The 24,437-nt window shown below is 44.2% G+C and overlaps 1 protein-coding gene across 1 annotated transcript in view; it reads left to right on the top strand.

The window, feature by feature from the left end:
* The window catches only part of sp4 (sp4 transcription factor), a 92,732-nt gene that overhangs the window by 53,374 nt on the left and 14,921 nt on the right, over positions 1–24,437 (top strand). Inside the window, exon 5 of the mRNA XM_068003661.1 lies at positions 1,901–2,100. Coding sequence (XP_067859762.1) covers positions 1,901–2,100 — 200 coding nt within the window. The remainder of the gene's footprint in view (positions 1–1,900; positions 2,101–24,437) is intronic.

The following is a 24,437-nucleotide window of genomic DNA, read 5'->3' as shown; positions in this document are numbered from 1 at the left end:
TCGAAACCTGCACTTGGAGAACCTGCAGGCACTAGCACAGATCTTGCACATAGGAACTTCAGGAACAGGAGTAGGCCCTCGAGCCTGTTCACCCATTTAATTAGATCATGGCTGACTTGCACCTCAACTGCATTTACCCACCATTGTTCTGTAGCCCTTGATACCCTTACCTAACAAAATATCTATCGCTCAGTCTTGAAAGCTCCAATTGTCCTAGCATCCAAATCTTTTTGGGGGGTGAGTTCCAGATTTCTGCTACCCTTTGTGTGAGAAAATGCTTCCTGATTTCGCTCCTGGATAGCCTAGCTCTAATTTTAAAATTATGTCCCCTTGTTCTTGATTTCCCCAACCAGAGAAAATAGTTTGCCTGCATCTACCCTATCAAATCTTATTAACATTTTAAACACCTCAATTAGATTACCCCTCAACCTTCTATACTCAAAGAATACAAGCCATGTTTAAGCAACCTGTCTTCATAATACAACTTTCTAATCCCCGGTATCATTCTCGTGAACCTGCGTTGCAGCCCTTCTAATGCCAATATACGCTTCCTAAGGTGTGGCACCCGAAACTGAATGCAGTACTCCTGATGGGGTATGACTAAGGCTTTATACAACTGAATCATAACTTTCTTTCCTTTTGTATTCCAGCCCCCTTGAGACAAAGGCCAATATTTGATTAGCCTTTTTGATTACTTTTTGTGCCTGTCTACAGGGTTTTAATGATTTGTGTACTTGGACCCCCCAAATCTATTTGCTCCTCTACAGTTCCTAGTTTTTCACCATTTAGAAAATACACCGATTTATCTTTCTTGGATCCAAGTGTTTTAATAAAAGTTAACTAAGCAGTCAAGTGTTGACATGCCAAGACCTGTGAACATATCTTGCACTCTTGCTCAGGAGACCAGAGTTAAATCTAATCTAGACTGGTTCCTCTAGGGGGCAGAATTTGCCAGTCATTTCTGGAAAGGAAGTTAAACATGCCACAGGTGTACTTTCTTGATACATGGCTGAAGTGTGTCTCCGAGTAGGTTAATCTAGCAGAGGTCCAGATTAAAGCCAAAAAATGCCAGCAATACATAGGTCGGCATTTGAAACAGAACGTTGGGATAATATTCCAGGTGGCATCCTTCAGTATGAACCCTATCTGCACACTGAGCTGTCCTGCTTTAATGCCTGAGAATAGTATGGATGCGGAGGGGACTAACTTTCGAGGAATGGGAAAAATAATTGAAATAAAAATTGCAAAAGAAACCAAAAATGAAACTGGTAACATTGTGGAATTATTGTAGTTGTAGTCTAAATGGAGTTATGATTCAGCTGATGTTTATAGGGTTCATTAAAATCAGTTTCTGCCAATTTCTTTTTGAAGTCCACATATACCTCCTGCAGTATATTCCTTTTGATTATGCTCTGTGGTTTCCTGGAAGAAATTGATTAATGAAGCATGGCCTGTCTTTTATAAATTCATGTTGACTGTCGCTGATTAACCCATAAGTGTTTACTATGTGTATCCCTTAATATGGTTTCTTACCACTAACGTGAGGTGGGTGAAGGCTTTGCCCCGACAGGGCCATCCTGGAAAAGCAGACTTAAGGCCAGCACTCAATGTAGCCAGGTCCCAACCAAACTTGCAGCTGTTCCAGTGGATTCCCATTGAATTTATGGCAGGAGTCTGCATGAATGACGGGACAATTTTGAGGCCAATGGAGGCACCTTAACTTTAGCGATTTTTAAACCAGCCTTTCTTTAATGCTTCAGTAATTTATTGAGGAAAAATAAACTCTTTATATTTGAATGCTGCATCATTTTCACAGAGAAGGATGACAGGCTTACAGAAAATGTTGGCATGCTTTTAATTTTTTTTTGGAATCTTCCAACTGTCATTTCTGTTTAAATAGGGGCTCTAGTGAACCAGGGAAGAAAAAACAGCACATTTGCCACATGGAGGGCTGTGGAAAAGTCTATGGGAAAACTTCCCACTTACGGGCACATCTTCGCTGGCACACTGGTGAGAGACCATTTGTGTGCAACTGGCTGTTCTGTGGCAAACGTTTCACACGGAGCGATGAATTGCAGAGGCATAGAAGAACTCATACAGGTTAGTAAAGAACAATGTAGCACTTCCTTTGTTTCTCTTTAAGTAACATTTAAGACTGGGGTGTTTATAAGTGAAAATTGTAACCAAAATAAGGTGTGATTTCAACGTTCAAGTCTATTCTCCCTTTTTTTTCCCCCCCTGGCCATCACATTCTTCCTCCAACCTGGAGAAGGATACTTTGCACTATGTTTTTAACTCTGGTCTCACCAATGTTGCTTCCTAATCAGCCAGCAGGAGATGTGATTCAAGTGTTAAGAGGCTGTGCTGGAACAGACCCCTTACTAAGAGAAAAGAAAATGTATAAAGTATTGGGAGCAGATGGGGGCCTGTGAATGTCCCAATGCAAAGAAAGCCTATGAAACATCAGGTGATTAAAAAAAATGTAATATCTTCATCATTGACTCTCTCAAACCCAAAGCTAAACCCGATATAGCATTTCAGTGCATAAACCTACTTCATGTTCTCTCTTATAAGGAATTGATGGACTAAGTATACATTGTTCCCAATTATCTAACTTTTTAATCCTTATCAAGCTGTTCAAGTCCATCCACTGCCAGATTTCATTTAGAAATAGGAGTCTAATTGTTCAGTGTAATTTTTTTTATGTGTTTACTGTTTAGATTGACGTTTTAATTGACTGGACTGTGGTACTGAAAAACAAATATTTGTATCTGAAGTTGGTTGAAAGATTCAAATCAAATTCTGAGGTGTGCTGGTTGATTATTAAGATTTAGCTGTGTGGCTGAGGCAGTATAAGCATGCATGGATATTTTGAATATTTGTTTATTATGGTTTGGAACAAGTCAGAAATCAGGAGCATCGCCATCGCATCTAACAAAGGAGCCATTAGACTAGCTTCAGTTAACCAGTAACAGCGCTCAATGATTGTCTTACAATTTGTAGTAATGTTGGATACTGATGTAATTTCTTATAAAACTTTACAATGCAATCTTAAGTGCCTGCATGAAGGCACTTAATGTTTAGAGGGGATTTGAGAAAGAACTTTTTCACCCAGAGGGTGGTTGGAGTCTGGAACTCACTGTCTGAAAGGGTTGTGGAGGCAGGAACCCTCACAACATTCAAGAAGCATTTGGATGAGCACTTGAAATGCCATAGCATACAAGGCTACGGACCAAATGCTGGAATATGGGATTAGAGTAGACAGGGCTGATGGCCGGCGCGGACACGATGGGCCGAAGGGCCTCTATCCGTGCTGTATAACTCTATGACTCTGATATTAGTCTGGCAGGAAAATGTACATGTAACTTTGTTATACCAAAATACTGAACCTCTGTAGCAAATTTTCATTTTTGAAATATATATTTAAAGTGCACTTTTTCTTGAAGATCATTGACCTGGCGGGGTCAATTCTTCGAATGCGTGCAGTCAGTGAAATGTATGCCTGCAATTTCCCCATACGTGAGGCGAACAAGACTTTCTGGTGGCAACACACATTGGTTAAATTGGCGTGCAAATGTCCATCTGAAAAACTAAAACTGTAAATGCTGGAAACACACAGCAGATAATCAGTCAGCATCTGAACAGACAAGTTAATGTTTTGGGTGCAGAACCTTCATCAAAAAAGCTAATTTTATTAGCTTTTGTCTTACTGTGGTATATAATGATTGAATGTAAAATAACCAATTTGAAATTGTGTTGAGTATAATTAAATAGGTGCTTTTGATCTGTTGGCTTTTGGAACATATTTTGTGATGCACATTTACCATTTCCTTTCTCTTAAATGTCTAATGTTGAACTTTTACAAGTCAAATATTTAAGCATTGTTTGACAATTGGTATGATTGGTCTAATGGTGCTGTTAACAGCTCCCATTCTGCTAGAAAGCCACTGATGAAGATGTGACAATCAGTCAGAAGTACTTAATTTTCATAGAACCAATGGGATCAAGCACCTCATTGACTGTTCTCCTTGGGACAATATATCAGCATCCTCAAGTCTTAAAACCAGTTGTTTGTAGCAAGTTAACAGAGGACTAGCTTTAAAGGAATCATTCAGTTATGAATTGTATGAATTGTTAAATGCAAAACAGGTTTTGTTCTCATCAGGCTGTTTTACAAGGACATTCAGAGATTTAAAAAGCGATGGGATCTGCTTTATCACAGAACAGTCGTAAAGCTGCAAAGGTTTAATGTTTAGCCTATCCATTTTAGTTGGTCTTCTGTTGCTAGTACTGGGGTGTTGATAAATTAACATTTAAGTTGAAATTAAATTATTTGTTTTTAAGTGGCTGCTGGCACCTCCTTTCTCTCTGTAACTAATAATCAGCTTGCTTCAAAGAGCAAAGGGTTACCAGCTAATACTCCCTTCCCTGTAGCTGAGGTGTCATATGTTTAAAAAAACATTAAAAATTACCTTTCATTCTTAAATTAGGCTACTGACAAAAAGAATTTCCCTGTTAGTTATCTCCTCATCCAATTTTACACTGGTGCTATATAGTTCAGATTCTGGGAGAACAACCTTCATGAGATGACTCCATGCTTGTACTACTAAATCCAACCCTGTTATCCCAGCACCGGTTTTTGTGGGTCAAAATTCTGCTGCTTGGATGAAGAAGCTGGATTTAGTAGTGTAAATGGAGGGAGTCGACTCATTGATGTGAAAGCGGGCATAGTCTCCATTTCTATGCTGTACTACGTTGACCTCAAGCTATGCAGATTCCATTTCTTATTAAGATATCAGCCTTGGTTTAATGGTGGCACTCCAGTCTCTGAGTCAGAAGGGCATGGGTTCAAGCCCCACTCCAGAGATTTGAGCATATAATCTAAGATGACACTTCAGTGCAGTACTGAGGGAGTGCTGCACTGTCGATGAGATGTTAAAACCAAGGCCCTGTCTGCACACACAGGTGGATGTAAAAGATCCCATGGCACTTTTCAAAGAAGAGCAGGGGAGTTCTTCTGGTGTCCTGGCTAACATTTTGACCTTCACCAAAAACAAATGATCTAGTAATTTATCTCATTGCTGTTTGTGGGACCTTGTTGTCTGCAAATTGGCTACCACGTTTCCCTTCATTACAACAGTGACTACAATTCAAAAAAGAGTAGCTGCAAGCAGCTTAGTGATGTTCTGGGGTTATGAAAGGCACTATATAAATGTAAGTTCTTCCTTTCTTTACTTCAATCTGTCTCCTGATTCTTATCATACTGTGACTGTGTATGAATCTATTTTTATATAAAATATTAAACGCACTCCAGACATTGCACTTTGTTGCAGATGCAAAACAAATTTAAAATGTGTGCTTCTAAGACGCACTATTAACTTCCAGAGTGAAACTAATGAGCACATTCCATTCTGCAAACTGCCCTGACTAAATAACCACTATGCCACCAGGTAAGGTAGCATAGTGGTTGTGTTACTGGACTAGTAATCCAGAGGCCTGGACTAATAATCCAGAGTTATGAGTTCAAATCCCACCACGGCAGCTGGGGAATTTAAATTCAATTAATTAAATAAAATCTGGAATAAAAAAGTAGTATCAGTAATGGTGGCCATAAAACTACCAGATTGTCGTAAAAACCCATCTGCTTCACTAATCTCCTTTAGAGAAAGAAACCTGCCGTCCTTACTAGGTCTGGCCAAATGTGACTCCAGACCCAGAGCAATGTGGCTGAATCTTAATCGCCCTCTGAAATGGCCTAGATTGTACAATCGCACCACAAAAAGTCTTAATTAGAATAAAACTGGACGTACCACCAGGCACCGGACACGACAAAGGCAAACCAAGCCCAGTCGACCCTGCAAAATCCTCCTCACGAGCATCTGGGGACTTGTGCCAAAATTGGGAGAGCTGTCCCACAGACTAGTCAAGCAACAGCCAGACATAGCCATACTCACAGAATCATACCTTTCAGCCAACGTCCCAGACTCTTCCATCACCATCCCTGGTGATGTCCTGTCCCACCGACAGGACAGACCCACCAGAGGTGGCGGTACAGTGATATATAGTCAGGAGGGAGTGGCCCTGGGAGTCCTCAACATTGACTCTGGACCCCATGAAATCTCATGACATCAGGTCAAACATGGGCAAGGAAACCTCCTGCTGATTACCACCTACCGCCCTCACTCAGCTGATGAATCAGTCCTCCTCCATGTTGAACACCACTTGGAGGAAGCACTGAGGGTAGCAAGGGCACAGAATGTACTCTGGGTGGGGGACTTCAATGCCCATCACCAAGAGTGGCTCGGTAGCACCACTACTGACCGAGCTCTGAAGGACATAGCTGCCAGTCTGGGCCTGCGGCAGGTGGTGAGTGAACCAACACAAGGGAAAAACCTACTTGACCTCATCCTCACCAATCTATCTGTTGTAGATGCATCTGTACATGACAGTCTTGATAGGAGTGACCACTGTACAGTCTTTGTGGAGAAGAAATTCCCGTCTTCGCACTGAGGACACCATCCAACGTGTTGTGCGGCACTACCACCGTGATAAACGGGATAGATTAAGAACAGATCTAGCAGCTCAAAACTGGGCATCCGTGAGGTGCTGTGGGCCATCAGCAGCATCAGATTTGTATTCCAGCACAATCTGTAACCTCATGGCCCGGCATATTCCTCACTCTACCATTACCAACAAACCCTGGTTGAATGAGGAGCAGCACCAGGCATACCTAAAAATGAGGTGCCAACCTGGTGAAGCTACAACTCAGGACTACATGCATGCTAAACAGCGGAAGCAACATGCTATAGACAGAGCTAAGTGATTCCACAACCAACGGATCAGATCAAAGCTCTGCAGTCCTGCCACATCCAGTCGTGAATGGTGGCGGACAATTAAACAACTAACGGGAGGAGGAGGAGGCTCCGTAAACATCCCCATCCTCAATGATGGCAGAGTCCAGCACGTGAGTGCAAAAGACAAGGCTGAAGCGTTTGCAACCATCTTCAGCCAGAAGTGCCGAGTAGATGATCCATCTCTGCCTCCTCCCAATATCCCCACCATCACAGAAGCCAGTCTTCAGCCAATTCGATTCACTCCATGTGATATCAAGAAACGGCTGAGTGCACAAGATACAACAAAGGCTATGGGCCCCAACAACATCCCGGCTGTAGTGCTGAAGACTTATGCTCCAAAACTAGCTGTGTCTCTAGCCAAACTGTTCCAGTACAGCGACAACACTAGTATCTACCTGACAATGTGGAAAATTGCCCAGGTATGTCCGGTCCACAAAAAGCAGGACAAATCCAATCCGGCCAATTACTGCCCCATCGGTCTACTCTCAATCAACAGCAAAGTGATGGAAGGTGTCGTCGAAAGTGCTATCAAACGGCACTTACTCACCAATGACCCGCTCACCAATGATCAGTTTGGGTTCCGCCAGGACCACATGGCTCCAGACCCCATTACAGCCTTGGTCCAAACATGGAGAAAAGAGCTGAATTCCAGAGGTGAGGTGAGAGTGACTGCCCTTGACATCAAGGCAGCATTTGACCGAGTGTGGCACCAAGGAGCCCTAGTAAAATTGAAGTCAATGGGAATCAGGAGGAAAACTCTCCAGCGGCTGGAGACGTACCTAGCACAAAGGAAGATGGTAGCGGTTGTCGGCAGCTAATCATCTCAGCCCCAGGGCATTGCTGCAGGAGTTCCTCAGGGCAGTGTCCTAGGCCCAATCATCTTCAGCTGCTTTATCAATGACCTTCCCTCCATCATAAGGTCAGAAATGGGGATGTTCGCTGATGATTGCACAGTGTTCCGTTCCATTCGCAACCCCTCAGAAAATGAATCAGTCCGTGCCTGCATGCAGCAAGACCCGGACAACATCCAGGCTTGGGCTGATAAGTGGCAAGTAGCATTCGCGCCAGACAAGTGCCAGGCAATGACCATCACCACCGAGAGAGAGTCCATTCACCTCCCCTTGACATTCAACGGCATTACCATCGCCGAATCCCCCACCGTCACCATTGACTTAACTGGTCCACCACATAAATACTGTGGCTACAAGAGCAGGTCAGAGGCTGGGTATTCTGCGGCGAGTGACTCACCTCCTGACTTCCTAAAGCCTTTCCACCATATACAATATAATACACAATGGTGGAGTAATATCTCTTTTAAAAAGTCATGAACTCTAATTCTAGTCAAGGAAGGAGAATTTCAGCCAGAGTTCGTTTTTTTATTCGTTCATGGGATGTGGGTGTCGCTGGCAAGGCCAGCATTTAATGCCCATCCCTAATTGCCCTGGCGAAGGTGGTGGTGAGCCGCCTTCTTGAACCACTGCAGTCCGTCTGGTAAAGGTTCTCCCACAGTGCTGTTAGGTAGGGAGTTCCAGGATTTTGACCCAGCAATGTTGAAAGAACGGCGATATATTTCCAAGTCAGGATGGCACAAGTCAGGAGTGTGATGGAATACTCTCCACTTGCCTGGATGAGTGCAGCTCCAACAACACTCGAAGCTCGACACCATCCAGGACAAAGCAGCCCACTTGATTGGCACCCCATCCACCACCCTAAACATTCGCTCCCTTCATCACCGGCGCACAGTGGCTGCAGTGTGTACCATCCACAGGATGCCCTGCAGCAACTCGCCAAGGCTTCTTCAACAGCACCTCCCAAACCCGCAACCTCTACCACCTAGAAGGACAAGGGCAGCAAGCACATGGGAACAACACCACCTGCACGTTGCCCTCCAAGTCACACACCATCCTGACTTGGAAATATGTCGCCGTTCTTTCATCATTGCTGGGTCAAAATCCTGGAACTCCCTACCTAACAGCACTGTGGGAGAACCTTTACCAGACAGACTGCGGTGGTTCAAGAAGGCGGCTCAACACCACCTTCTCCGGGGCAATTAGGAATGGGCATTAAATGCTGGCCTTGCCAGCGATGCCCACATCCCATGAACGAATAAAAAAAACGAACTCTGGCTGAAACTCTCCTTCCTTGACTAGAATTAGAGTTCATGACTTTTTAAAGAGATATTACTCCACCATTGTATTATATTGTATAACGCTCTTATTCTTATACAGTGACTGATCTGAGGGTGAGCAATGCCATACAAAATCTTTGATCACATCTGTCACACCGTAGGCATTGCAATTTCTGGAATTGCTAATTATTTGTTTCGCGTCAATCTGGCTGAAAATGTCATTCACAAGCCAGCAGCATATCATAAATGATTGAATTTACCAATGAAGAAGTAGCAAATGGGAATCAAAACTGCCAATCAAAAGGTAATGGGAAGCTCAAGAACTAACAAGCAGCAAACATTTACCAATAAGACAAGTAATGAGGAGAAAAGGAACCAATAAACTCCAATATTTTTTTTAAAAATTCTTTTGGCTGCCACTGTTTTTGTCCTCCATCCTTAGTCAGAGTGATTGATTGTTTCGGCTCAGGCACCAAATTTGAGAAAATCAAACATCTTATTTTGTATGTATACTGATAGTACTGAGGCCAGTGGCAACACTGACTGTGGCAGGCCAATTACCATCCCACCTCAGGCGAACTTCCCCCGGCCTCCAAAAATAATTAAATGACCCCGAGGCCGGCACATCAGCCAGGGTCAGGGACGCACTTTGTGGTCACAGATGTCCTGCTACGTTAAAAATGCTCCCCATTTGCACTGAAGCAGAAAATCCCAGCCAAGGTTTCTAACATTGCATTAGAAAGTATGTAATTCACAAAATCATTAAACTTAACCAGACAGTAATCTTTTCTGTGTTTGAAATCTCAGTAATGGTTCCTTCTGGAGTCCTGCTGCTCTCTCAGGTGCTTGTGACTTAAATTCACAGGGCTACCCACATCTCTCACTATGTCAGCAATCAACTACCCTGAATGAAGATGCTCAATCAAATCGAAGACAATTCCCAGAATGCACCAGTGCCACTGCCGTAGCGGGGTTCCCCAGGCTTTGCTAGGTTCCTTTTTTATTCTGTTAATGATCTAGAGCAGGGCATAATAGTATAGTTATTAGATTTGCAGATTATCTTAAGTTGTACAGTAGAGTCAGGACTTTAGAAGAAGGGAATAGATGACTATGGAATTTGGATAGATTGGGAGACTAAGCCCTAGATTGGCAAATGTCTTTCAATATAGATAAGGGTGCAGTTATGCACAAAGTCGCACAGAATTCAGATATAGAGTATAGGATGAGGAGGTGAATGGGAGTGAAACTTGGGAGAGATCATTGACTGGTGCATAAAAGATTCAAGCACAGTGACTGGAGGCTGTGGCCAAAGCAAACAGGTTCCTGGACCTGGTATTTCCCAGACTATTCAGTATAAAACTAGGGTCACGAAAATAGGGTTTTACAAGGCTTTGGTGAGTTCTCATCTGGACTATTGCAATTCTTTCCTTCCTTCCGAAAGACATTCCTTCTCTAGAGAAGGTACTGAGAAGGACAACGAGGGTGATCCTTGCCCTAAATGCATTGAGCTATGAAGACCGAGTTGTGCTTTGGTCTTGGATCCACTGTAGAGGCGTAACTATAGAGGGGGTCTGATTCAGGTATTTAGAATTAGTAAGGGTATCAATAATATACAAGTAGATAGATTGAGGTGATGGGAGAATTAGAGACTAGCCATTTAAATTGAGAAAGCAGGGAGTGAAGTTGGATGTTTATAAATGTTATCTTTGAGAGAACGATTAACATCGCACGATTAATAATTACCATTTAATTTAGAATCATAGAAGTTTACAACATGGAAACAGGCCCTTCGGCCCAACATGTCCATGTCGCCCAGTTTATACCACTAAGCTAGTCCCAATTGCCTGCACTTGGCCTGTATCCCTCTATACCCATCTTACCCATGTAACTGTCCAAATGCTTTTTAAAAGACAAAATTGTACCCGCCTCTACTACTGCCTCTGGCAGCTCGTTCCAGACACTCACCACCTTTTGAGTGAAAAAATTGCCCCTCTGGACCCTTTTGTATCTCTCCCCTCTCACCTTATTTTTTTTTGAGCTATAATAAACAAGAGATCACAGTGGATGCACACCATGATCTCATGTTCGCTCTAAAATGTGACGCAGTGGTTATGTTACTGGACTGGTAATCTAGAGGCCTGGATTAATCCATAGAATGTGAGTTCAAACCCCATCCCTGGCAGTTTGTGAATTTGAATTCAGTTTTAAAAAAAATGGAATAAATCTGGAATAAAAAGCTGGTATCAGTAAAAGTGATCATGAATCTGTCGCATTATCCTAAAAACCCAACTGGTTCACTAATGTCCTTTAGGGAAAGAAACCTGCCGTCCTTACCCGGTCTGGCCTATACATGACTCCAGTCTCACACCAATGTGGTTGACTCTTAACTGCCCTCTGAAACGGTCTAGCATGCCACTCAGTTGTATCAAACTGCTACAACAACAAAAATAATATAACTGGATGGATCACTCAGCTTTGACCTAGGCATCGAATTCAGACACAACAAAGGCACATCCAGCCCAGTCGACCGTGCAAAGTCCTCCTCACTAACATCTGGGGACTCGTGTTAAAGTTGGGAGAGCCTGCCCACAGACTAGTTGAGCAACATCCTGACCTAGCCATACTCAGAGTCATACCAACAGCCAATGTACCACATTGCTCCATCACCGTCCCAGAGTATGTCCTGTCCCAGCAGCAGGACAGACCGACCAGAGATGGGAACCCAGTGGTATAAAGTCGGGTGGGAGTGACCCTGACCGTCCTTAACATTGATTCTGGACCCCATGAAGTCTCATGGCTTCAGGTCAAACATAAGCAAGGAAACCTCCTGCTGATTACCACCTACCACCTTCCCTCAGCTGATGAATCAGTCCTCCTCCATGTTGAGCACCACTTGGAGGAAGCACAGAGGCTAGCATGAGGTCAGAATATACTCTGGATGCCATTGTCTTTGGTCCCCACCGCAAACTCCAGTCCCTAGCCACCAACTCCATCCCTCCCCCTGGCCACTGTCTTAATGCTGAACCAGACCGTTCGCAACCGTGGCGACCTATTTGACCCTTGAGATGAGCTTCCGACCACACATCCGCTCCATCACCAAGCTTGCCTACTTCCATCTCCGTAACGTTGCCCATCACCGTCCCTTCCTCCGCTCGTCTGCTGCTGATACCTTCATCAATGCCTTTGTTACTCTAAACTTGTCTATTCCAATGCACTCCTGGCTTGCCTCCCATCTTCCACACTTCATAAACTTGAGCTCATCCAAAACTCTGCTGTCTGTATCATAATTTGCACCAAGTGCCGTTCACCCATCACCCCTGTGCTCACTGATCTACATTGGCTCCCGGTCCGGGACCGCCTTGATTTTAAAATTCTCCTCCTTGTTTTCAAATCCCGCTGTGGCTTCGCTCCTCCCCTATCTCTGTAACCTCCTCCAGCCCTACAATCCTCCGAGATCTCTGCACTCCTCCAATTCTTATCTCTTGTGCATCCTTGATTTTAATCGTTCCACCATTGGCAACCTTGCCTTCAGCTGCTAGGCCCTAAGCTCTGAAATTCCTTCCCTAAACCTCTCCACCTCTTAACCCCTCTCTCCTTTGAGATGCTCCTTAAAACCTACCTCTTTGACCAAGCTTTTGATCACCTGTCCTAATATCTTCTTATGTGGGTCAATGTCAAATTTTGTTTGAAAATCACTCCTGTGAAGTGCGTTGGGACATTTTACTACGTCAAAGGTGCTATATAAATACAAGTAATAGTTGTATTGATGGGTGACTTCAATGTCCATCACCAAGAGTGGCTCAGTAGCACCACCACTGACTGAGCTGCCTGACTGGGTTTGTGGCAAGAAGTGAGGAACCAACACAAGGGAATAACCTACTTGATCTCGACCTCACCAATCTATCTGTCGCAGATGCATCTATCCGTGACAGTGTTTGTAGGAGTGACCAAAGATTTTTGGAGAATTATGATTGGTGCATCTTTTATCTCCTTCTCAACATTTTTTAGTATTCTGGGATACACACCATCTGGACCTGGTAACTTTTCTACTTTTATTTCTATCAACTTTTTTAATACAATCTTTTTTTGAATGTTTAGAAGTGGAACTTCCACTTTTTCCTCAAGCACTCCAAGATTCTACTTCCCTGTCAAGTATATTTCCCTAGCTGTAAATCTTTTTAAAATACAAAATTTTTCCCAATTTGATGCCCTGTTTCTGTCACCCAGCTCTTTGTGATGCTGGCTGCTTATATAGCTACAGTGGTTTTGTGTGTTTGCATCTTGTGTATTTGGTGTTTTAGAGAGGGTTGTTCTCTATCAACCACATGGCCAATTTTTGTATCATCTGCAAATTTCTTGATCAAGCCCCCTCCACATTCAAGTCCAAATCATTAACATATATCACAAAAAGCAAGGGACCTAGTACTGAGCCTTGCGGGACCCCACAAAGCTGTAGACTGCCGGAAGATAACAATGGACAGAAAAGATAACAATGGACAGTGGGCAGAAAAGTGGTAAATGGAATTCAATCCAGAGAAGTGTGAAGTAATGCATATGGAGAGGGCAAACAAGACAAGGGAGTACATAATAAATGGGAGGATACTGAGAGGTGTAAAGGAAGTGTGGGATCTTGAACTGCATGTCCACAGATCCCTGAAGGTAGCAGGGCAGGTAGATAAGGTGGTTAAAAAGACATACGGGATACTTTCCTTTATTAGCCGAGGTATAGAATATTAGAGCAGGGAGGTTATGCTGGAACTGTATAAAACATTGGTTAGGCCACAGCTTGAGTACTGCGTACAGTTCTGGTCACCACATTACAGGAAAGATGTTATTGCACTAGAGAGAGTACAGCGGAGATTTACAAGGATGTTGCCAGGGCTGGAGAATTTTAGTTATGAGAAAAGATTGGATAGGCTGGGGTTGTTTTCTTTGGAACAAAGGAGGCTGAGGGTAGATATATAAAATGCTTACGGGACTAGATGGAGTAGTTAGGGAGGACCTATTTCCCTTAGCCGAGGAGCCACTGACCAGGGAGCATAGGTTTAAAGTAATTGGTAGAAGGATTAGAGGGGAGCTGAGGAGAAATGTTTTCACCCAGAGGGTGGTGGGGGTCTGGAACTCACTGCCTGAAAGGGGGGTGGTAGAGGCAGAGACCTCAACTCAATTAAAAAGTAATTGGTTGTGCACTTGAAGTGCCGTAACCTGCAGGGCTACAGACCAAGTGCTGGAAAGTGGGATTAAGCTGAATAGCTCTTTTTCGGCCGGCACGGACATGATGGGTCAAATGGCCTCCTTCTGTGGCGTAACTTTCTATGATTCAGTGCTGCTCCCTTATTGTTGGATTTAGGATTTGCCTAGCAGCACCATGCTGAGAAGAGCCTTTCCCACAATCCCACACTCTACATTCCAACAGCTAAAACTAGTAAGCAAATAGAAATCGAGCCACTAAAGCTTCCTAAATGTAAGACCTAGATGCAAAAAATTTCATGTTTTCTATTTCATGAGACTTGTATGCCTCCTCTAATGCTTGAACTTGAGTTTAATGACATAGTGGTCTTGCAGCATTGCAAATTTGCATTTTACATTGTGAAATTCACAAAAAAATTGAAGTTTGTTTTCTCTGACAGTCTTAGTGTTTTCCAGACATTCTCTAAACAAAGTTTAGATTGTTTCAAATTAGGACAGTGCCAGACCAGTGTCACCTTATTTTTCACAGCTGCTGATCAATGCCAGCACTTGGCCTCAAGGTTTATGTAGATTGCTGTAAGACCTCGGGGCTTGACTAATGCCACATACCCATAATACCTAACCTCAGGGCTTGACTTTTCCATATGTGAAGCTTGTTCCAGACTCTGTTTTAGAGTTTGCAAGGTGACTTGCGAGGTGCCTGGAGCAGCCACTTGAGCAACCTGATACAGTTGCCCTGTTTTAGGAAGGCTTTACAATATTCATAATATATATCAATGGGTGTGGAGACACGGTATCAAAATTTGAGGGCTATGGTAGTATAATGGTCATGGTATTAGACTAGCTGGAAGTCATAAATTCAAATCCCACCATGGCAAGTTCTGAAATTGAATTCTATTAAAATCTGTGGGCTAGCACCAGGAAAAAGATGACCACGAAAGCTGCTGGATTTTCGTGAAGACCCAACTGGTTCACCGATGTCTTGCAGGTTAGGGAACCTGCCACCGCCAACCAGTTTGGTCTACATGTAACTCCAGTTCCGCACTACGTGGTTGACTCTTAATACCCTCAGGGCCATAGTGGATGGGCAATTGAATGCTGTCTTGCCAGCGTCGCCCACATCACAAGAACAAGTTTTCCTTTAAATTGTAGATGCCACAAAAATAGTGAGTATGGTTAACTGAACAGAACTGTAAGTGACTTCAGGAGAACACACACAGGTTAGTCGACTGGGCAGATAGATGTTACATGAAATTTAATGAGGATTCGGGAGGAAAAATGAAAGAAAACTTTTGGAGAAGCAGAGTCTTGGGTTTCAATACAGAAATCTTTAAAATATGAGGTTTGCGTGGATGGGGAAAAACGGCAGATTGTTTATAGAAAGTCTTTATCATTCTTTGAAGTTTATTTCCACATACAAAGCTTTCTGGCCAAATCATTTCTCTTCTGACCTGCTATGATATAGAGCTGTGTCTTGGGAGTGTTTAAATACATGCTAACCTTTATGATGTTTTACAGCCGCATGTTTTTTTTATAGTTGCATTTGTTAACTAGCATTTATTGGAAGTTATTTACACAAAATGATATTGTCACTGATGTGTTTGTGCTTTTGCTAGTCGTGTAGGTTCTGCTACCTCATCTGGGCAAAGAGCTTTATTTGCCTGTGAGACTGAAGGAATCGCTGATTGTAATGTGCAGCCTAAACTTTAAAGAATGAGGAATACTGTGCCTCCATTAAGTAATTCTTTTGGATCACAGTAACAAAATTACTATTGAGGGCTATAGAGCTGGATTCCAGAGGTGAGGTGAGAGTGGCTGCCCTTGACATCAAGGCAGCATTTAACCGAGTGTGGCACCAAGGAGCCCTAGTAAAATTGAAGTCAATGGGAATCCGGGGGAAAACTTTCCAGTGGCTGGAGTCATACCTAGCATAAAGGAAGGTGGTAGTGGTTGTTGGAGGCCAATCATCTCAGCCCCAGAACATTGCTGCAGGAGTTCCTCAGGGCCATCTCCTAGGCCCAACCACCTTCAGCTGCTTCATCAACGACCATCCCTTCATCATAAGGTCAGAAATGGGGATGTTCGCTGATGATTGCACAGTGTTCCGTTCCATTCGCAACCCCTCAGATAATGAATCAGTCCGTGCCCGCATGCAGCAAGACCTGGACAACATCCAGATTTGGGCTGATAAGTGGCAAGTAACATTCGTGCCAGACAAGTGCCAGGCAATGACCATCTCCAACAAGAGAGAATCTAACCACTTCCCCTTGACATTCAACGGCATTACCATCGCAGAATCCCCCACCATCAGCATCCTGGGGGTCACCATTGACCAGAAACTTAACTGGACCAGCCATATAAATACTGTGGCTACGAGAGCAGGTCAGAGGCTGGGTATTCTGCGGCGAGTGACTCACCTCCTGACTCCCCAAAGCCTTTCCACCATCTACAAGGCACAAGTCAGGAGTGTGATGAAATACTCTCCACTTGCCTGGATGAGTGCAGCTCTAACAACACTCAAGAAGTTCGATATCATCCAGGACAAAGCAGTCTGCTTGATTGGCACCCCATCCACCACCGGCGTACAGTGGCTGCAGTGTGTACCATCCACAGGATGCACTGCAGCAACTCGCCAAGGCTTCTTCGACAGCACCTCCCAAACCCACAACCTCTACCACCTAGAAGGACAAGGGCAGCAGGCACATGGGAACAACACCACCTGCACGTTCCCCTCCAAGTCACACACCATCCCGACTTGGAAATATATTGTCGTTCCTTCATCGTTGCTGGGTCAAATTCCTGGAACGCCCTACCTAACAGCACTGTGGGAGAACCTTCACCACATGGACTGCAGCGGTTCAAGAATGCGGCTCACACCCTTCACAAGGGCAATAAATGCTGGCCTTGCCAGCGACGCCCACATCCCATGAATGAATTTTTAAAAATCAGTGGCTTATTAGGAGTTGCATAGTTGACCAAGATGAAAATTGAGAAACAAGTAAAATGGTCTATCCTCTATTTTAAAAAAAAATCAATTTGAGAAAATTATAGCTGCAACCATGACAACTTGCTGCTTGCTGTTCTTCATTGCCCAGTTGGCCCATAAACAAGTTCCAGTAACAAAGTTTTATCAAGGAAACCATGGAGTTTATTTTATGCAACTGACATCAAAACTAGTTATTAAGTTGTAATTTTTGTGAGTGATGGCACACAGACAGATTCAACCATGAAGGACACTTTGTTTGCAGTAATTGATGGTGTGCTGGGCAGGGTTGAACCTACTGCCAACTTTCTTCTTTATAAACAAATGTCCTCGCTGATTTTAATCTGGTAACTTTTGTTACTGTGTTAATAGAAAAAAAGCCTTATTTTGACCTCAAAAACACAAACATTGCTGTTTTATATTGCTCTGTTGGAAACTTTATTGTGAAATAGCTAAGCTTCGGTTATTCTCAAAAACAGATCCCCTGTTACAAGGATGTATTTTCAAACAGACTATTTGAAGCCCCATTGATATTTGCGAATGACCCAATACAGATCGCGTTGATCTGAATTGCACATACTATATTTGATTTGGGTGATGTTGATATATAAACCTTATCAGCCCTTTATGTCTGGCACCTGTGTGTACAAGAATAAAACTATCAGATAAGCGTGATCCAATAAGTGAAAGATTTCTCTCCCAAAGTATCAAAGCCACATCAAGGGCTACTACACAAAATAAGAGCTCATGGTGTAGGGGGTAACATATTAGCATGGATAAAGAATTAGTTAGCTAGCAGGAAACAGAGAGTAGGCATAAATGGGTCATTTTCAGGTTGGCAAGAAGTAACAAATGGAGTGCCACGGGGATCAGTGCTTGGGCCTCAACTATTTACAATCTATATCAATGACTTGGATGAAGGGACTGAATGAATGGTTGCTAAATTTGTTGATGACACAAAGGCAGGTAGGAAAGCAAGTTGTGAAGAGGACATAAGGGGCCTGATATTAGGAGGGAGGCGGGTTGCCAACGGGGGGTCGACTGGGCGCGTGGGTAACCCGCCCAATAAAAGCAGTGAATTCCCCTGCGATTGTAAGTAAATTGAAGCCACTCACCTTGGCTTCCGGGTTTCGTGCTGGAAAGCTGCGCAGTGGGCGGACTGCGCACCTGCATCATAGGCTGTCAGCTGGAGGAGCCCTATTTAAAGGAACAGTCCTCCACTGACTGATGCTGCAGAAAAGAGCCAAAATTACAGCATGGAGCAGCCCAGGGGGAAGGCTGCTCCCAGGTTTAATGATGCCTCACTCCAGGTCCTACTGGATGGGGTGAGGAGGTGGGGGTGGGGGGGGACAGAGATCGTCTCCCCAGCGGACGGGAGGAAGTGGCCTGCCTCTGCCACCATGAAGGCCTGGCTCGAGGTGGCAGAGGAGGTCACCAGCACCACCAACATATCACGCACCTGCATATAGTGCAGGAGGCGCTTCAATGACCTAAGTAGGTCAGCCGAAGTGAGTACACTTAATCATTCCCCTACACTCCGTCTGCCACATCACCGGCCCCACCTCACATCTCTGCACTGCCAACACTACTCTGTCATATCAGTCCTCACATGCACTCAAAGCTCATCCTCATCTTACCTGCATTACTCACCTCGCCAGTACTCATCCCACCACTACCACTCAACCCAATCCTCATACAATGTCATGGCTCTGTCTTATACTCACCCTCTCATGCATCTCTTTCACAGTCAGCCTCACCCCACCTGCCACTACCTGTGCTGCAACCACCGGGCATGCATCACATATGTGCAGTAGGAAGCGTAAGGCAAACGTGTCGTGAGCATGAAGGGGATGCACAAGGGTGTTTGAGGGTTTGTCATGGTTTTTACTTATATTTGATTTCTGATCAACTCACATTACACATTACATATTACATTGTCATCACTACTGCCACGTCTTGGCCATTCTTGACTGGCTTGTGCAATAATGCCCTTTCATAAGGTTCTCCATGAACACCCTTGATGCCACCCATTGGGTCACCCTATAGTGGGTGTATGTGTAGTTGCACAACTACTTTGTGCAGGTGCCTGTTGCACAGCACTGTGTTGTGTGGCTCCACGTGGTGGAGGTGGACGGCATGCCTGGCGAGGCTGGTGATATTGGTCGTCCTCCAATGGAGTGATGAATGCAGCAATGGACCTCCCCCCCCCCCCCACATCCTGACGGTGTGAGTGAGGGGTCCACAAAGTAGGTAAATGTGATTGGACAGCAGAGTTTAGGGTATGATTTAATAATTTGGAGTGTGGAGACAAGTGTGGCAGGCAAAACATTGTCTGAGGTGACAGAGTGCCCTGCTGCAATGAATGAGGGTTTACCCCGCACCTGTTAAATGGACCTTTGCAGCTGCTGCTGGCTGCAATATGTCTGTTCAAACAGGGAGTGTTTCCCCCAGCATAGGAAATACGCTCTGGGTAGTCCAAAATCCGAATCCTCCTACTAATCTCCAACTAATGAGGTCTGTAAATGACCTCAAGTGCCCAGATAATGATCTTAAGAGGGATCGTGCTGGCTTTGATTGCCGGTGGGAGTCCCACATGCGGGGTCTGCACGCGCATCGATTCGCATCATTGGAGAACCCGAAAGTGGGCTCCGGACCCGCTCTGGAAATCCCCAATTTTAAGAGCCCCCCGCCATGAACGCACCCGCTTGGCCATCCGAAACTTGACCCCAAGGAGTCTGCAAAGGGATATAGATAGGTTAAGTGAGTGGGCAAAAATTTGGCAGATGGAGTATAATGTGGGAAAATGTGAACTTGTCCACTTTGGCAAGAGGAATAGAAAAGCAGTATATTATTTAAATGGAGAGAGATTGCAGAACTCTGAGGTACAGAGGGATCAGGGTGTCCTAGTACATGAATCACAATAAGTTGGTATGCAGGTACAGCAAGTGATTAGGAAGGCAAATGGAATGTTGTCATTTATTGCAAGGGGAATGGAATATGGGGTACAGAATCTTCAGGCGAGACAGAGGGGGAGGTATAAGAGGAGGGGGGGGGTCGCAATATTAATTAAAGAATCAATTACTGCTATAAGGAGGGATGATATATTAGCAGGTTCCTCTAATGAGGCCATATGGGTGGAGCTTAAAAACAAAAAGGGGGCAAGCACTTTGATGGGAGTGTACTATAGGCCCCCAAACAGTCAGGGGGAGATAGAGGAACAGATATGTCGGCAAATCTCAGAAAATTGTGCAAATAATAGGGTAATAATAGTGGGGGATTTCAACTTCCCCAATATTAACTGGGATACTCAGAGTGTAAAAGGCTTAGAGGGTACAAAATTCTTAACGTGCATCCAGGAGAGCTTTTTGAGCCAGCATGTAGAAAGTCCTACAAGAGAGGGGGCGGTACTGGACCTAATTCTAGGGAATGTGGCCGGCCAAGTGGAAGAAGTGCTAGTAGGTGAGCACTTTGGTGACAGTGACCATAATTCGGTGAGATTTAAGGTGGTCATGGAAAAGGACAGGGAGGGGCCGGAAATAAAGGTTCTAAATTGGGGGAAGGCCGATTTTAATAGGATAAGGCAGGATCTGGCCAAAATGGACTGGGATCAGCTGCTTGTAGGAAAATCCGCATCGGAGCAATGGGAGTCTTTCAGAAGGGAGATTGAGACCATACAATGGCAACATGTTCCCGTAAAGGTCAAGGGTGGTTCCAAGAACTCCAGGGAACCTTGGATGTCAGGGGATATACGAGAATGGATTAGGAAAAAAAGGAGGGCTTTTGGCAGATACAAAAGGCTAAAGACGGAGGAAGCCCTAGAGGAGTACAAAAAGTGCAGGGGGATACTTAAAAAAGAAATTAGGAGATCAAGGAGGGGCCATGAAATAACACTGGCGAGCAAAATAAAGGAAAATCCTAAGATGTTTTATAAGTATATTAAGGGTAAGAGGATGACTAGGGAAAAAATAGGGCCCATTAGGGACAAAAATGGCAATCTGTGTGTGGAGCCGGCAGATGTAGGAGGGGTTCTAAATGAATTTTTTGCATCTGTTTTCACTATGGAGAAGGACGATGTAGACATAGAAATACGGCAGGGGGACTGTGATATACTCGAACATATTAACATCGAGCGGGAGGAGGTATTGGCGGTTTTAGCAGGCCTAAAAATGGATAAATCCCCAGGCCCGGACGAAATGTATCCCAGGCTACTGTGTGAGGCAAAGGAGGAGATTGCGGGGGCTCTGACACATATATTCAGAACCTCTCTGGCCACAGGGGATGTGCCAGAGGACTGGAGAACCGCTAATGTAATACCATTATTCAAGAAGGGGAGTAGGGAAAAACCGGGGAACTACAGGCCAGTGAGCCTAACATCAGTGGTAGGAAAATTATTGGAAAAAATTCTGAAGGACAAAATTAGTCTCCACTTGGAGAAGCAAGGATTAATCAGGGATAGTCAACATGGCTTTGTCAAGGGAAGATCATGTCTGACTAATTTGATTGAATTTTTTGAGGGGGTGACTAGGCGTGTGGATGAGGGTAACGCAGTGGATGTGGTATACATGGATTTCAGTAAGGCCTTCGATAAAGTCCCCCACAGGAGACTGGTCAAGAAGGTACGAGCCCATGGAATCCAGGGTGCCTTGGCACTTTGGATACAAAACTGGCTTAGTGGCAGAAGGCAGAGGGTGATGGTCGAAGGTTGTTTTTGTGACTGGAAGCCTGTGGCCAGTGGGGTACCACAGGGATCGGTGCTGGGTCCCTTGCTGTTTGTGGTCTACATTAATGACTTGGATATGAATGTAAAAGGTATGATCAGTAAGTTCGCTGATGATACAAAAATTGGTAGGGTGGTAAATAGCGAGGAGGATAGCCTCAGTCTGCAGGACGATATAGATGGGTTGGTCAGATGGGCGGAACAGTGGCAAATGGAATTTAACCCGGAAAAGTGCGAGGTGATGCACTTTGGAGGGACTAACAAGGCAAGGGAATACACAATGAATGGGAGGACCCTAGGCAAGACAGAGGGTCAGAGGGATCTTGGTGTGCAAGTTCACAGATCCCTGAAGGTGGCGGAACAGGTAGTTAAGGTGGTAAAGAAGGCATATGGGATACTTGCCTTTATTAGCCGAGGCATAGAATATAAGAGCAAGGAGGTTATGATGGAGCTGTATAAAACACTGGTTAGGTCACAGCTGGAGTACTGTGTGCAGTTCTGGTCGCCACACTACAGGAAGGATGTGATCGCTTTGGAGAGGGTGCAGAGGAGATTCACCAGGATGTTACCAGGGCTGGAGCGCTTCAGCTATGAAGAGAGACTGGGAAGATTGGGTTTGTTTTCCTTGGAGCAGAGGAGGCTGAGGGGGGACATGATTGAGGTGTACAAAATTATGAGGGGCACAGATAGGATGGATACTAAGGAGCTTTTTCCCTTCGTTGAGGGTTCTATAACAAGGGGACATAGATTCAAGGTAAAAGGCGGGAGGTTTAGAGGGGATTTGAGAAAGAACTTTTTCACCCAGAGGGTGGTTGGAGTCTGGAACTCACTGCCTGAAAGGGTTGTGGAGGCAGGAACCCTCACAACATTCAAGAAGCATTTGGATGAGCACTTGAAATGCCATAGCATACAAGGCTACGGACCAAATGCTGGAATATGGGATTAGAGTAGACAGGGCTGATGGCCGGCGCGGACACGATGGGCCGAAGGGCCTCTATCCGTGCTGTATAACTCTATGACTCTATGACTCTAAAAGTAGAGATGTTTTGCTTCAGTTGTACAGTTGTAAACAATTTTACAACACCAAGTTATAGTCCAACAATTTTATTTTTAATCCCACAAGCTTTCGGGGGAAAGCTCCCGAAAGCTTGTGGGATTAAAAATAAAATTGTTGGACTATAACTTGGTGTTGTAAAATTGTTTACAATTGTCAACCCCAGTCCATCACCGGCATCTCCACATCAGTTGTACAGGGCATTGGTGAGACCACATCTAGAATACTGTGTGCAGTTTTGGTCTCCTTATTTAAGAAAGGACATAATTGCTTTGGAGGTGGTTCAGAGAAGGTTCACTCAACTGATTCCTGGGATGAGGGGGTTATCTTATGAGGGAAGTTTGGATATGTTGGGCCTGCATACACTGAAGTTTAGAAAAATGAGAGGTGATCTTATTGAAACATATAAGATCCTGAGGGGACGAGAAGGGGTAGATGCTGAGAGGATGTTTCCCCTTGTGAGAGAGACTAAAACTAGGAGCCACAGTTTAAAAATAAGGGGTCTCCCATTTAACTTGGAGATGAGAATTTTTTTCTCTGAGGGTTGTGAGTCTGTGGAACTCCCTTCCCCAGAGAGCGGTGGAGGCAGGATCATTGAATATTTTTAAGGCTGAGTTAGATAGATTACTGATTAACAAGGGAGTCAAAGGTTATAATAGGTAGACGGGAAAGTAGGGTTGAGATCACGATCAGATCAGCCATGATCTTATCGAATGGCAGAGCAGGCTCGAGGGGCTGAATGGCCTACTCCTGCTCTTAATTCGTATGTTCGTACGTATGTTTGTATTAGGATATTGGTTGGCTGTCAGAGCAGGTTTGTTAATAATCCAATTAAAGAGCGAAGCTTAAGTAGTTTGTTTATCAAATGAACTAGAGGTTGGATTACTGCCAGTAATTTACTAACTGCCATATAGTAGTATTTCATATTTTTCCACTTATGTACTAGGCAGTTAAATGAAGCTAAGGGCAGATCTCAGCTGGGGCAACAGCAGGGGCTATGTAATTAGTCTTGGCTCACCTGGGTTACTGAATGGAACGCCGGATAAAATTCCTTGTCCTGATAGCAATTCAGTGACCCCTACTAGAAATGCACAAGTGGTGATGATTGGGCTTGGGCTTGGGCTTAGCTGTGATGCCTTCTGCAGTCAATAGACTGCCAACATTCACTGTTGAGTCTTGTATATGGTGGAATGGTCACCAGAGATGACTGCTACTAGACGAACAGTATCTCTTCAAGAGAGCTTTTAAAAAAAGCCATTAGGGCAGAGCTCAATGCAAGATATTGTTACTACAGTGTAGGCTCATTTAAAATTCCAATTCGCTGGAGCAGATTTTTAATATACTGTGTAATCTAAGAAAAGAAAAACTTTTTCAATGATAACTTTTAATATTGTGTTGGCTGCCTGACTTGAGAGAGCCCTCAGGAATATCCAATATATGTGAAGAGACCTCGAAGGACATTGGGTTGTAATAATCTATTATATATTAAAAGTGGTGAGCCGTCTCAAAAC

This window comes from Heptranchias perlo, chromosome 2 (assembly GCF_035084215.1).
Source record: "Heptranchias perlo isolate sHepPer1 chromosome 2, sHepPer1.hap1, whole genome shotgun sequence".
NCBI classification, from domain to species: domain Eukaryota; kingdom Metazoa; phylum Chordata; class Chondrichthyes; order Hexanchiformes; family Hexanchidae; genus Heptranchias; species Heptranchias perlo.
This window is presented reverse-complemented; position numbering and strand designations above follow the sequence as displayed.